At 51.7% G+C, this 12,635-nt stretch overlaps 3 protein-coding genes across 3 annotated transcripts; 1 reads left to right on the forward strand and 2 right to left on the reverse strand.

Moving 5' to 3' along the window:
- Window positions 1-814: 814 nt before the first annotated feature.
- On the reverse strand, window positions 815-1,769 carry EMWEY_00007140 (40s ribosomal protein S20, putative; the record flags this gene model as incomplete). The annotated part of the gene is made up of 3 exons (XM_013478423.1): window positions 815-957; window positions 1,115-1,228; window positions 1,670-1,769. The coding sequence occupies 3 exons, from the start codon at window positions 1,767-1,769 to the stop codon at window positions 815-817; spliced, it is 357 nt and encodes a 118-aa protein (XP_013333877.1).
- A 426-nt stretch (window positions 1,770-2,195) lies between these two features.
- On the forward strand, window positions 2,196-2,987 carry EMWEY_00007150 (60s ribosomal protein L33-A, putative; the record flags this gene model as incomplete). Its single annotated transcript, XM_013478424.1, has 3 exons — window positions 2,196-2,290; window positions 2,580-2,721; window positions 2,859-2,987. 3 exons carry the CDS (start codon window positions 2,196-2,198, stop codon window positions 2,985-2,987), a joined length of 366 nt encoding a protein of 121 aa, XP_013333878.1.
- A 635-nt stretch (window positions 2,988-3,622) lies between these two features.
- EMWEY_00007160 (importin subunit beta-1, putative) lies at window positions 3,623-12,635 on the reverse strand (the record flags this gene model as incomplete). The annotated part of the gene is made up of 19 exons (XM_013478425.1): window positions 3,623-3,705; window positions 3,914-4,072; window positions 4,278-4,506; window positions 5,001-5,256; window positions 6,552-6,620; window positions 6,785-6,976; window positions 7,091-7,305; window positions 7,545-7,709; window positions 7,868-8,272; window positions 8,446-8,537; window positions 8,841-8,945; window positions 9,100-9,160; window positions 9,254-9,796; window positions 10,006-10,269; window positions 10,903-11,052; window positions 11,218-11,309; window positions 11,486-11,771; window positions 12,005-12,115; window positions 12,378-12,635. The coding sequence occupies 19 exons, from the start codon at window positions 12,633-12,635 to the stop codon at window positions 3,623-3,625; spliced, it is 3,735 nt and encodes a 1,244-aa protein (XP_013333879.1).

The following is a 12,635-nucleotide window of genomic DNA, read 5'->3' on the forward strand; positions in this document are numbered from 1 at the left end:
ATATAATATATATATACCTCTGATACTGGCGTAAATCTTGAATGTGTGAAGAATGGAGGGTGGGGGAATTTCCCGGCGTTGTTAGTTTAGGGTTGCCTCCTTTGCTCGCCCGGGGCCTAAGCGGTTGCTCTTGTCGCAGTGTTACGTCACCAGTTGCTGCTCTTCGGCAGGCGGGGGCGGCGTTTCCGAAAGCAGGCGTCCTTTGCTGTACAAAGCTGTTTTGCTAGTCTTGTGCCCAGCCAGCCACGGGGTAGCCAGGTAGCCAAGGTCTTCGGTGCACACTTCTGGACTTTTTGACAAGGGGGAAAGTTGTGGGTGGCTAGAGCTGTGCTGCAACACCAATTCCAGCTGGAATGTACAGCCCTACAGCATGGCCAACCCCTCACCTCTTGCGGACCCCGATTCGCGGCTCCCAGTCAACTGTTGCCTGCGGGGTTACTCGTCCCTTTACAACAAAACTCGAAGCCCCTTGAGGGGCGACTGGGGTGCTCGCAGTTTCGCTTTTGTTGCACGGAATCCCCAGAATATACCGCTTTATAAGGCTCAATAGCGCTATAGTGCAGCCAGGCGTCGTTAAACTGCCAAAAGGTGCAAACCTACGGTTTTACTAGTCAGCTAGGCAGCACTGCCTCGGGTACCCTGTTGTAGTGGTACAGACATTCGCCTGCATCTATGGAATGATTATGCGCCTCTCCGCACTGCAGCAATGTGTGGAAAAAAGAAGTACGAATTAGAAGACGCGAGTTCTAGGGATTTGAATCCGAGCGGCGCGGCAGCGTGGCCGCACACCACCAGATCAGCAGATTAGCGACTCTTATATGTTTGACACAGTAACCTCCACCTCAACACCGGGGTCGATGTTGATGGACGTGATCTGACGAACCACGTCGCTTGCAGAGTGCAAGTCGATCAAACGCTTGTAAATACGCAGCTCGAACCTGTCGTACGTGTTTGTTCCTAAAAACATAAGGACCCAGACAGCCACAACAGTACGGTTAAGCATACATATACCTCAAAAACACATTAAGGAGAAACATCTCTGCAGAGAGCCAACTTCCATGGTTCCGCCGGACGCCCATAGGGTTTCTGCAAATGTTCTGGCAAACACACGCACCCTCTCCACACGGAGATTTCCTTGTGGTGACCCGAAGGGTCTTGACAGGTAGGCGTACTGGCCCATTTGTCTGCAGCTTCCTTTGCTTTGCCGCTCCAATCAACTCCGTGCAAACTGAGGAACCACAGACAGACGCAAAACAGTGCATACGAAACATAAGCAGCACTGCCGCAGTGAAACAAATACAGGCAAACTATCACTTAACACAAACCAGCTCCAACGTGCAAAACGGCCTCCTGATGTATATGAGACAGTGCGTCACGAATCGCTTGTGAGCTGGAATGGCGAAGATGCGCCAACAAAGCAACGTTTTATGGAGGGAGGGACTCCAAGTTCCCCCGGCCTCTTCCGTCAGATAAACAGGTGAAGAGCACTGTCGGATTGCGCAAATGCCGCTGGTTCACGCTTTGTGAAGCAAACAGCAGTCAAGGCACCTGGATGTCTCGGCAGGTGCATAGCATAATACGGGTTGACAGTTGTGCCTGTTTGCACCGCGCAAATCTGCTGCGAAGCTCAGGCTGAAGAAGTATCCTACTAGTGATTTCTATTTCTCACCACGCTCGATGGATTTCAAATCCTTTGAGGTAAGCGTTATGCGGATCCTATGGAGCCGCTGCTCCTCCCCCTCCAAACCCTCCTTGAGCGCTTTGCTCATGCTGGTGGCTACAGAGGAAAAAGGAGGTATAAGTTAGGAAAAATAAATCCTAAATACCGCCACAACTGGAAAATGCGTCGCTCCTAAAAGGGCATCGCCCACTATTCCCCACAGAAACACCGTCGGGCTTTAGGAAACGCCAGCCCCACTATGCGGTGGGTGCTCTGACACGGACGTTGGCTGCCCCACTGCAGCCATAGGTCGGGCTTGGCGCAGCGTTCGGCTGCAGCCCCAAATCCTTTGGAAAAAGAGAACACAAGTGGGGTGCTGCATTCTCTCTACCCCCACGCTTCTAGGGCTGCAGCATTACAGCATGCTCCCTCGCCTTCTATTGCACTGAGGGGCCCTTTCTTGGATTTCGCGGGACATTTGCAGTTTTCTCTCCATCTATACTTGCAAAAGCCTGCAGTACCCCAGTCAAGAAATATGGCGGCGGCGGACACCCAGAAGAAGCGCCCAGTCAAGGGCACTAAGCAGCCGGTTCGGCTTTATGTCCGTGGGATTGTCCTCGGTTATCAGCGGTGAGGGACTTTCCTTCATTTATTTACTTTCTCCTTGCCTTTCCTTCTCCGCAACCAGAACCTTGCAGTTTCCTTTATTGAATCCCGCTCATTTTTGGTCTTTCGCATCCGCAGCCCCGTTCATACCAATATATAAATATGTATATATATATTTTTTCCGTATACTCTATCAGGTTAACTTGGTACCGCGGTTCCGATGCATATCTCCCCTGGGGCATATTCGGAGGATTTGAATGGGCACTTGGCTGGAAGTGTATATTGCCATTCAGTTTGGGCGCGTGCGCTGCAGATCCAAGGTGAACCAGAACCCTTCTCGCTCCCTCTTGCAATTGGAAAATGTAAAGACTAGGAAGGACACTGCTTTCTATCTCGGCAAACGTGTCGCATATGTATACAAGGCAAAGACAGAGAAGCAGGGAACCAAGTTCAGGGTACGGTCAGGGTTTACGGGTGCACGGCTATCGCTGTAGGGGAACTGTGTACTTGTATAGCAGTATTGGTCCCTTCTCACCTTACGGCCAGTTTCAAGATAGTTGGCCATGGCGTGTGTTTGTTTTCCTGTTTACAGACAATCTGGGGGAAGATCTGCCGCCCCCATGGGAACAGCGGCGTTGTGCGCGCCCGTTTCAGGAAGAATTTGCCCCCGAAGTCTTTTGGAGGGCGCGTGCGGGTCTTTTTGTACCCTTCCAACATCTAAATTCCTACGCAAACCCTATACCCCAGGCGTGAAGGGCCATAACCTTTACTGCGAGACGGGAACGGGTTCGATTGGCATTCGGTCAGTTGGATGGGTCGGCGTGTTTTCTTTTGCACGAGAACTGTTGGACTGGCACTAGTAAAGCTGTTCCGGTTTTTATACCGACTCGTGGGTGCCATGTGCACTTGTGAACCCCTAGGATACAAATACAGAAGGGCGTTTAGCGCATAGGCCCCGCGTGTGCCAGTAGTCGTGAGAACTAACAGCAGTGTAGAGCTCATATGCAATTTAAAAAAATTCCAGCGTAGCCACGCATTGGTTTTGTTGAGCGGAGGAGGCCAACGACGAAGGAAAACCAATTACCCCTCCAGATCCTTAGCCAAATCAGTTGTACGCTGCTGCTGTGCTGTCAGCGGCAGTTTGTGTGCCATACGTAGGCTTTATTTTGCCGACGATGTGAACTTTTCGACTAGATCATTCATTTTCTTCCGGAATTCTTTGGCTGCACTCCCGGGGTCCTATCGGGCACATGTGTCACAGCTGCAGGGGAGGGATCAACCAGAAGGCAAGTAACACGGTGTTCGTATGTTTACACACCACGTCAGATGCCAGTAGTGTTTGGCATGTGCCTAGAGCTACAGGGTGTCCTCATTTACCTCCGCCTCCGAGATGGCACGCCCGACGTTCACGATAAGGCCAAGACCGTCTCTCCTGATGCCTGCAGATTTAAGCAGAGCTTAAGGATTCTGTGCGAGTAGGTGAAAGTAGAGTCTAAGTTGAATACCGAGACGATTGCGGGGCATTTCGACGTGGAACAGCCGGGCGATCATTTACAAAATACTCTCCCCTTCCCCAGTCCAATTGGATAATACACAGTTGTACTAAGTTTCTGCTTAAGGCACCCGCAGCGCAAGAGAAATCCTAACCTGCTTTAATAGTTGCCTCGAGGTCCCCCCCTTGTGCGCCGATGCCCGGGGACAAGAACCATAAATCAGGGAAAATTGAACGAATTCTACTCATGTCGTCGGGATATGTAGAGCCCACAACGAGGCCGACTAGGCCCCCATCTTCAGTCATGGCAGGTTCTGCAGACGGGTGGCACCTTAACAGTTGTCGATGCCATGGAGGACAACTGCATATCTAATATGTTCCATGTCGCAGTCCCCAGGAACGAAGATAGAACTTCAGCTCAAACAGCCCATTGCTGGCGTGCACAAGGACCGTCACAACTTCTATCTCCACAACTTCACAAAGCCCAATGACTCTGGATGCTGGTACATTTGTGCTTACCGTTTTGTCTCCTTACGCTGTCACACATGTGAGCTACGTGCATAAAGACCTCCATCCGCGCCTCGTTGCCATCCGCTTCCCCCAAACAGTCCTTAACAAGCAGACCTTGCAAATCCGCGCTGCGTGGATTTGAACTTCGGCAGACGACGAATATTCCTTTCCCCTTTTCTTTGAGAAAGGGGAGGAGTGCATTCTCCCCGAAATACGGATCTAAAGTTATGCAGTCAGCCTGATGCAAATGAGCAGAGAAGCAAGCAAAATATCCGCTCAAATGCATGTTACGGTACGGGTACAGCAAACACACCCCATTGGGTAGGAGGCAAACTGCCAAGAGGGGGAGACAACAATCAGCCTCAACAAGCATACTTACGCCATAAACAGAGAAGAATGCATGGGCATACGCCTCTGCTGCTTCGTCCGTCGCAGCTCTTTTGGCGTCAATTATGACTGGAATATCTTCCGGTATTTCCCTACAAACTCGTTGCAGAACCTGGATGAGTAAAAAATGACAGAATCTACAATTGGAAACATGCTGGGTTTCATGGTGCAGGATCATGGGGAGAGGCAAGTTTGACCGAACTCCCTCCCTAAGGAACCGAGACTTCCCACAGTTGCAGTGAATCAGGGTCGTTTGGTTATTGAAGGTATGCTCAGACAGAAAGGGGTTCACTCACAAACGGTTGCCGTTCTCAAGAAGGGAATTTGCCGTAGCAGCTGGCGTACCTCCATTCCTCCTGATCCGTACTGTTCAAAGAATGCCACGTTGAGTTTAAAGCAGCAGACAAAATCAGAAGTCTTTTCAATGAGTTGCGTGCACTTTGCGTGTAAGCCTTCCATTAAGTGCCGCAGTTCCGTGTCCGAAAGGGACGCAACGGGAGGGCACGGAAGGTTAGGGTCAACCCCAACACAAAGGATCGTCCCATGTTCTCTAATGCGTCTACTGAGCTTATCTAAAAACGAGCCAGCCATTGCAAAGTCCCTGAGGTAAAAACAACCAGTGTCCTCAAGCCGACACCACCCAGAAAGGGTTAGCGTCGATATGTAGAATGCTTTCAGTTACAAATTCCCCTTAATTTCACCTTTTAATTCTTTGCCGTTACTATTTGTGTTCGACGTTAATGAAAACCCCAGTCCTGCTCGCAAAGGTCGTGGGGCCCCACGGTGGGGCCCCACCGGGCGCGTTTCACTACAGCGCATGGCTGTTGGCAGTCCAGTAAAAATTAAGACGAAGTAAGGAAAGTTAATGTAAATACGAGTTCTTAATAGCTTTTGGAAAGGAACGTCTCCCTATGCAGAGAAACTCCTCCAGCCATGCCAACACCAAACCCCTCTATGTGGATAGGTATGAACTACTCACTACCGCTGCACTCGCTATTGTGCCTAATCAAATAGTCGATGCGAACGTACAAGATAGCCTACTCCACTGGCTAGCTTGCCACCTCCCCTCACCCCTTAACACCGAAACAGACACGCGTAGCCTACAAAGACCTTTCAACTTAGTAACCATCGTAGGTTCTAAATGTGCCAGTACAAACTTCCCCATGCAGAGCAAAAGCGAAAAGCGGCTCCCAAACGGGGCCCTCTTTACATCAGCACTAACACCAGCAGCACTAACAGCAGCATAAACAGCAGCAGAAAAAACAGGGTATGCCATGCCACCATCCTAGTGGCATTGCATCGCCTCTTCTTGTCGCCCGCCCCCAGCTTTGCCAGTAAGAGGGCCGACAAGCGACAAGTCATTCAAACAACAGCAGCATCGGCAGCAGCAGACACAGCAGCAATCGGCAGCAGCAACCACAGCACAATATCCACATAAACTGGGAAGCCATTGGGGCCGCCTTTTGGATCTCCTGGCTCCAACCCAACCATACATGCCGCCTCCCTAGCCCATCTAGAGAATGACAGCAACGATCGCTATAGGCCGTTGCCGCCACCCTAGACCTTCAAGCGACTGACACCAGAGCACTGCGTAGAAACAAGATGCAGGATGCCAATCTCCAGAATCCGTTTCTGGTGCGCAATTTGCTAGTAGTCGTCCCCAAAAGTCCGCGAACTCGCGGGGCCCTCTAACGACAGGCAGTCTGTGGGGAGGCAAGGAAAACAGCAACGGAACCGGAAGCAGCGGCAGTCGCTGCTGCTCTACTGCAGCTGAAACCTGTCCCGACACTGTTTATGCACGGTTCAGAGCTCAACTCTACGCAGCCCGTTTCTCCATTGATTCGACTCAACTGTAGTGACTCAGCAACTGCGCAGAAACGAAAACAAATCTCGCACAAGGGAGGGCGCTTGAAGCAAAGCAACCGCACAGCAGCAATCTCGACAAAATATGTACGAATCTTAACACTTGCACCGACACAAGCAACCACCTACACATATTCTAAGCACGATAGCTCTACCCTCTCTATCCCTGTATTCTCCGAAAAGCCCCTGCTACATCCTGCAGCATTGCAATGCCCGCTCTCAACCATATTGTCCTCCAACATCCATTTGGAGCTGTTGTAAGCTACAGTGTGAGGAGCGAATTAAGACAATTCACAATACGGCTAATTTGCACCTGAGCTAGCCACTGAGCTTTCGCTCCAACAGCGGCGTTGCCTTCTTCGGTTGCCAGACGCTCGGCCTCCCTCTGCAGCTGAACGACGAAGCTTGCAGAGCGCAAGTAACCACCAAGTGTCCGCCCAAATGTCGACAGCAGATCCCTGAGCAGCGGCGCATGCCATATAAAACGCAGGGTTTTAGCCTCCACCCGTATATTCAATAAAGCACATGAACTGAAACACAGTTTTATGAACTCTGGTTTAAGGGTCCCTCACCCCGTGAGCTCCAATGCCTGCTGCACCATCTGCGCTGAGCCATGGACCCAAGCCGGGGCCTCAGCGACGGCCTTTACAACCTGCAGCATTCCGTTGACTTCTTTGCGTAACACTTCCTGCAACTGCGCCTCCTTTAGTGCATACACGCAGCTGGCCAACGCCTCAAGAGTAGCTGATCGCAGCTCGTGCACGTACCACATCCACTCCTCATTGAGCTGCCAACACAGCCACATGCAAGCATAACGGTTAGTAAAGAAACGTACACTGCTTGGCTAAGGAATGTGCCCAGGATAAGCGCAATTCCTTACAGGGTAAGGGACAAAGATGGGCTCAGTTGCCTACACAACACTGCAGGCACTAAGCTAACGCTCTCAGGTCTGGTGACGGAGAGCCGTCAACATTAAACGGGCTTTTGAGAACACTAGCCTACAAACGTAATTGGCACGGAACTCACTTGCCAATTTGGTGGCCCAGCATCATACGGGGTGACACCCGCCTGCACCAGCAACTCAATCAGCCACGGGGAGAAACGTGCAAACTTGGCACCCCCGAGACTCAACGCCACATCTCCGACTGCGACAATTACGACTGGCTTTAGAGACCTATCCACCGACGGGGCCTGAAACGAAACAAACGCCAAGGCCTGTACGCGTATACCGATCAATATGGCAAGGCATAAGCAGCTGGGGAGGTAAAACCTGAACAGCCATCCCAGCGATGCACTCACGAAATCACCTCAACGGAAGTTTACATTATCTACAACTGAGGTAGGCATACTCTGAGAAGCTGGTAAAACTCGTGGAGAAGGGCATCCGCAAGGCCTCCGAACTCCGTCCCCAGTGCTCTGCTAAGGTCTCCCACAAGCTCTATACATATGCGCGCAGCCTGTAGCTCGTCTGGAGTGCTGTTATCATTTGGTGACGCGGCAGCCGTTGCAGCAGTTGCTGTCGATGCTGCCTCTTGGGGCTCGTGCTGATGTTTCATCTGCAGCACCAGCAAGTCCGCCACCTCCCTCGCAAAGGGAGAAACCGCAGGGCCGGAAGCATTGATAAGGGCAGAAAGTGCAAGTAGAGCATCGCAAACACTCGGTTCGGAGCTGACAACAAATCCTTGAGGATTATTGGGCGATGTGCTGCCCTCGGCCTGGCTAGGCTGCACGCCGTTTGCAGGACGCTGGAACACCTGGAAGATGGCACAAATGAAAAACGCACCAGAACTGACACATGAGGTCAGGGAAGGGATCAACCACAATAGGGTTAACGTGTCACTGCAGATACCATGGAGCAGCGACGAAGAGGGAGCACGAACGCGCACTACATTAAAATATAAACACGTTACTTGCTTATCCAACCCACCTTCTTCAGAGTGCTCCAGAGGGTGTCGGCGACGGGTTTCACTTGATCACCCAGGCGCAAGCAGAGAATTTGAATGACGCCACACAGCATCCCTGCGTCAGCACAACCACGCAGCATTCTTTTGTGTTGGGTGGTCCATTGTTTTGCATTTGCACGTAACAAAGAAGAGTGCGCGCATGCTGCATGCAAATTCAGCATGACCGCCTACTCTTCTAGCCTACTAGCATGACCGCCTACTCTTCCCACGGTACCACCAACGCTGCACGCATACCACGTGCACGGAGTCTGGTCAGAGGTCTAAAAACAATCGTTGAGCACTACTAGTATAAAACATGAAGAAACTGAACACCCTACGAATCATCGAAGGAATGGTAGCCGCAGCAGAGGGCCCTTACCTTGGCGCTGTTTAGTCTGTTCCGTCTGCTCGAATGAGAAGGACTCTCTAAGCTGAAGCTCGAAGTGCTCGAGAAGTGAGAGTAGATGATTCCAGCACGCAGGGCCTGCATGCGTATGTCACATCCCCAATCGTCCCTACACCTTGCAATGTAATAGACACGACAGGCTGCCCGCTGTATTCTACCGTGAAGAAGTAGTAAATTCAGACGAGCCTAAATACAGTCCTCTTTTGGAGACGAGTCCCCTAAGGAGTCTAACCTGCATTCTTAATCAACGCCCCCATGCAATTGAATGCAGCTTCGCGTAAGTTTTTCTCGTCCTGTGCGAATACACAGGCAACGAATGTAGCTGTAACCCAAAGCTCGTACAATCTACAGCACTATGAGGCATGAGACAAGAGCACTTGACTTACAGCATCTGGCCGCCCTGAGACACTCAGGAGAGCTTCACAGAGCTTGGGAAAGATGGGGTCCAACGGATTTTGATCTTGCTGTGCAGTGGTTGCTCCTTGGTAAGCAGCCCGACCCTCAGGCGTGTTGATGTTGTCTGCTAGCTCATGGAGCATCCAACAGATGTGCACTGCAACCCTCGGTTGGTCAGCGAGACGTTCCACAATTGCAAGAAGGAGTTCGCCGCTAGCGTTGGACGCACCACCCGACGGAGACACGCCCGCAGGCGGGAACAGATGCCGCAGCACAATGGGTGCATGCTGCTGCGCCGCCTTGCCAAGGGTCCATGCGGCGCTGTCTCTAACAGCAACTGAAGCATCTGACGCAACCGCCTTCACCAGCATGGGAAACGAAGTTGCGACGTATGGAGCCATCGCCTCTGCGCTTGGCCCCTCCATCACACAACCCAAGGCCAACAGAGAAGCCTCTCGACGACGCCACTCCGTTGATGAGAAGTTTAACTGCACGAACTCTAGCACTGGAGGAAGAATTGCATCCTTTACAACCTGTTTCAAGATCGCAATACAACAAAAGCACGGTACAACATCTAGCCTCAAACGACAGGCGATCCAACTGCGAACCCCTCTGCTCGGTTCAGAACGATTGGGACCGTCTATCGCTCTAGATCACTCCCTGTGTGTCTGCACCAGTGTCTGCACCCCGCACTGGACAGGGGAAACTCGGCTAGTCAAGAGATTACGATGGATTAGCTGACTTGTGCGCAGAGGCCTAAACATATGGCGGCGGCCATCGCCGGCGTCCAGCTGTCATCATCATCCTCGTCCTCCGCCGCATTCAGAAGCTGTGAAAGGAGGAGGGGCAGCAGGAATGGTGCAGCTTGCTCCATAATTTTCAAAAGCTTCCAACGGGTTGAGTCGCCCTCGATAATAGCGAGCTCCTCCTCAGCCAAAGCATTCCACACTTCCAACGCCGCAATAACCACTGCCGAATCCGACCCCTTGAGTGCATGCCAAGTAAGCTGAATACAAGGATAAAAAACCGCGCAGCGAAGTATTTACCACAATAAATTGCGCGTCCGTGCCCTTGAAAAGATAAGCAAAACGGACCAGTGCACTCATCCGGGACAAAACCCTAATAGGTAGAACAGGCTCCAGTTATGACGCGGCCATCATTCACACCTAGTCCTTTTAGTAGCAACGCTGTCAATTTTCACGTGTACAGCGTTCATTAAGCTGTCTGCAGTCTTGCAACCAGTACAGTATCTACGAGAAGAGCGCTATCGAGTAAAAGCATTGTGCTACTCACATGCACATGCAGTCATGCACACACCCTAGAGCTGGGAACAAACCAACGCAGTCACCCGAGCTTAATCTAAAGCACTGGCAACAGGCTGCTTACGCTCAACAATCCATCATTACGTGTGACACAGCGTGACCAAAAAGAGACATATGCAGGTACACGCGCGTATGCACGGCACTACGCGCGTATGCGCGTAGTGCCCTGGCATGTGATATTCACAGACAGCTGATACTTCCTGAGATGCTCATGCGCACGCCAGGTGCCTCCACTAATGCATGAGTAACCCGTGAGCCTGCTAGGCGGAAGAAACCTCCTGGAAATCTTCAGCCACGGTGTCGCAATCCAAACTCACTGGTCCCACGGTAGGCATATACGCTTCCAGGAAGGAGTAATACTCCTGTGAAATTTGCACTATACACTCAAAAGCCGCAACTTGAACAGGATTCGGATTCTCCGCGCCGCCTGCCTCCACTACTGAAGCGATGATGTAGTCCCGTTCTTCCTGTGCATCGCAGACAACTCTACAGCGATTGCGGTGAGGTGACACTCACCAAGCATCACTGACCAAATGTGCGACTGTCTGTTTTCGCATTCCTTCTTATCAGACGGTCTGCATCCACTGAAAGTCTGAACAGCAGCAAACACAAAACAACTTATTCAGCGGCACCTTTCTATTGAAGTTTTCCTTGGCGAAAATCAATGCATGGTAAAGAGCGCGCAGTGCCGCCACCTTCAGCTGCGGATCCGAGTCCTTCAGCCCTGCAGCCATACGACAAGCCCCCAACGCAGTCGCAGAAGTCAATAAGATTTGAAGGGAGGTGGATGGACACAAGTGAGCGGTTCAAAGACAAAAGCACCTGTTTGCGTGCATGTATGTATGACGCAAAACCGAGTAGCTAAACTGACACCCGAACTTAGTTAGTGCCGTAGCTAACCATGGACGACCGCTGTGAGCACGACATTGCATCTTTCGTTAGAGAGGACCTCTGATGGCTCTTCTCCCTCTGAAACAATATCAGCAAGCTCTTCGCAGAGATACGCAAGACACGTCAGAGCATGGCGTCCGCATGCCTTGGCGAGCTGCTGCTGTTGCTGCGGCTGCTGACATGAAACCGCCTGCTGCACCATGTCCTGAAGTGCGGGTAAGAGGTCTTCAAACTCCAACGATCGCAGCTCTATTACCCCCAACTTTGCCAAGGCCTGGCAAACTGCATTGCCCACCTGATAAGTCGCAGTACACTCAACCAGTCTGACCCCTTAGAGATGAAATGCAACTAGGAAGTCGCGCAGGTGTTGCAAGAGACTCGACACTTCAATGGCCAATTATATATGTCCACCAAGTAAAAGTGACTCGTGACTGGCAACAGGAGCCGCGAATTGTGCGTGTGAGGCTTGTGCTGCCACTTTGGTTGAACAGCATCGACAGTAAAGTGACGGTGCATTCCAACACCTACCTGCGTGCACTCCGTCTGTAAAGCTGCCAGCAACTGCTTTTTTATTTCAGCTTTTGTTTGGGCTGGAAGGGCCCGCCAGGCCTGTGCCGCCGCTCCATCTAGTGTCATATCCTGCACAATCCGATCACAGTACGGCTACGACTGGTGAACGTTAGTTCACCTATCTGCCACCAGACTTTGCAGGGGCACACACCTCTATGTACGGCCTCTGCATCTCCAGGGCTGTTCCACCGTCTGTTCCACCAGATGCCACTACTTGACAGCAGCAGCCAGAAGACAAAACAACAGCCAAGCCTCCACATATCACGGTGGCGCAGCACCAGAAGCCACGACAGATACAACAGACGACAACACGCAGGAACAGTCGGCCCACCTTCGCGCTGATGGAATTCTTGAATGTTACAGCAGCAATCTGCTTCGCTATAAGGAGATCTTCAAGGCTACCAGGGGCCCCCTGAGGCCCCTGCGGCGGCTGCTCCAAGGCAATGAGCGCAGCCATAGAGCTGACAAATTGGCCAAGGTCTGTCTGCCTCGCCGTAGTTAGCTGCTGCTCTGCTGCCTGTCGCACAGAGGGCCGAGGGTCAAGGGTAGCTAGCAGCAGTTGCTGCAGCACCGCCATTTGGTCCGCCAT

This window comes from Eimeria maxima, genomic scaffold (assembly GCF_000499605.1).
Source record: "Eimeria maxima Weybridge genomic scaffold, Emw_scaff43, whole genome shotgun sequence".
In the NCBI taxonomy this organism is placed as follows: Eukaryota; Apicomplexa; class Conoidasida; order Eucoccidiorida; family Eimeriidae; genus Eimeria; species Eimeria maxima.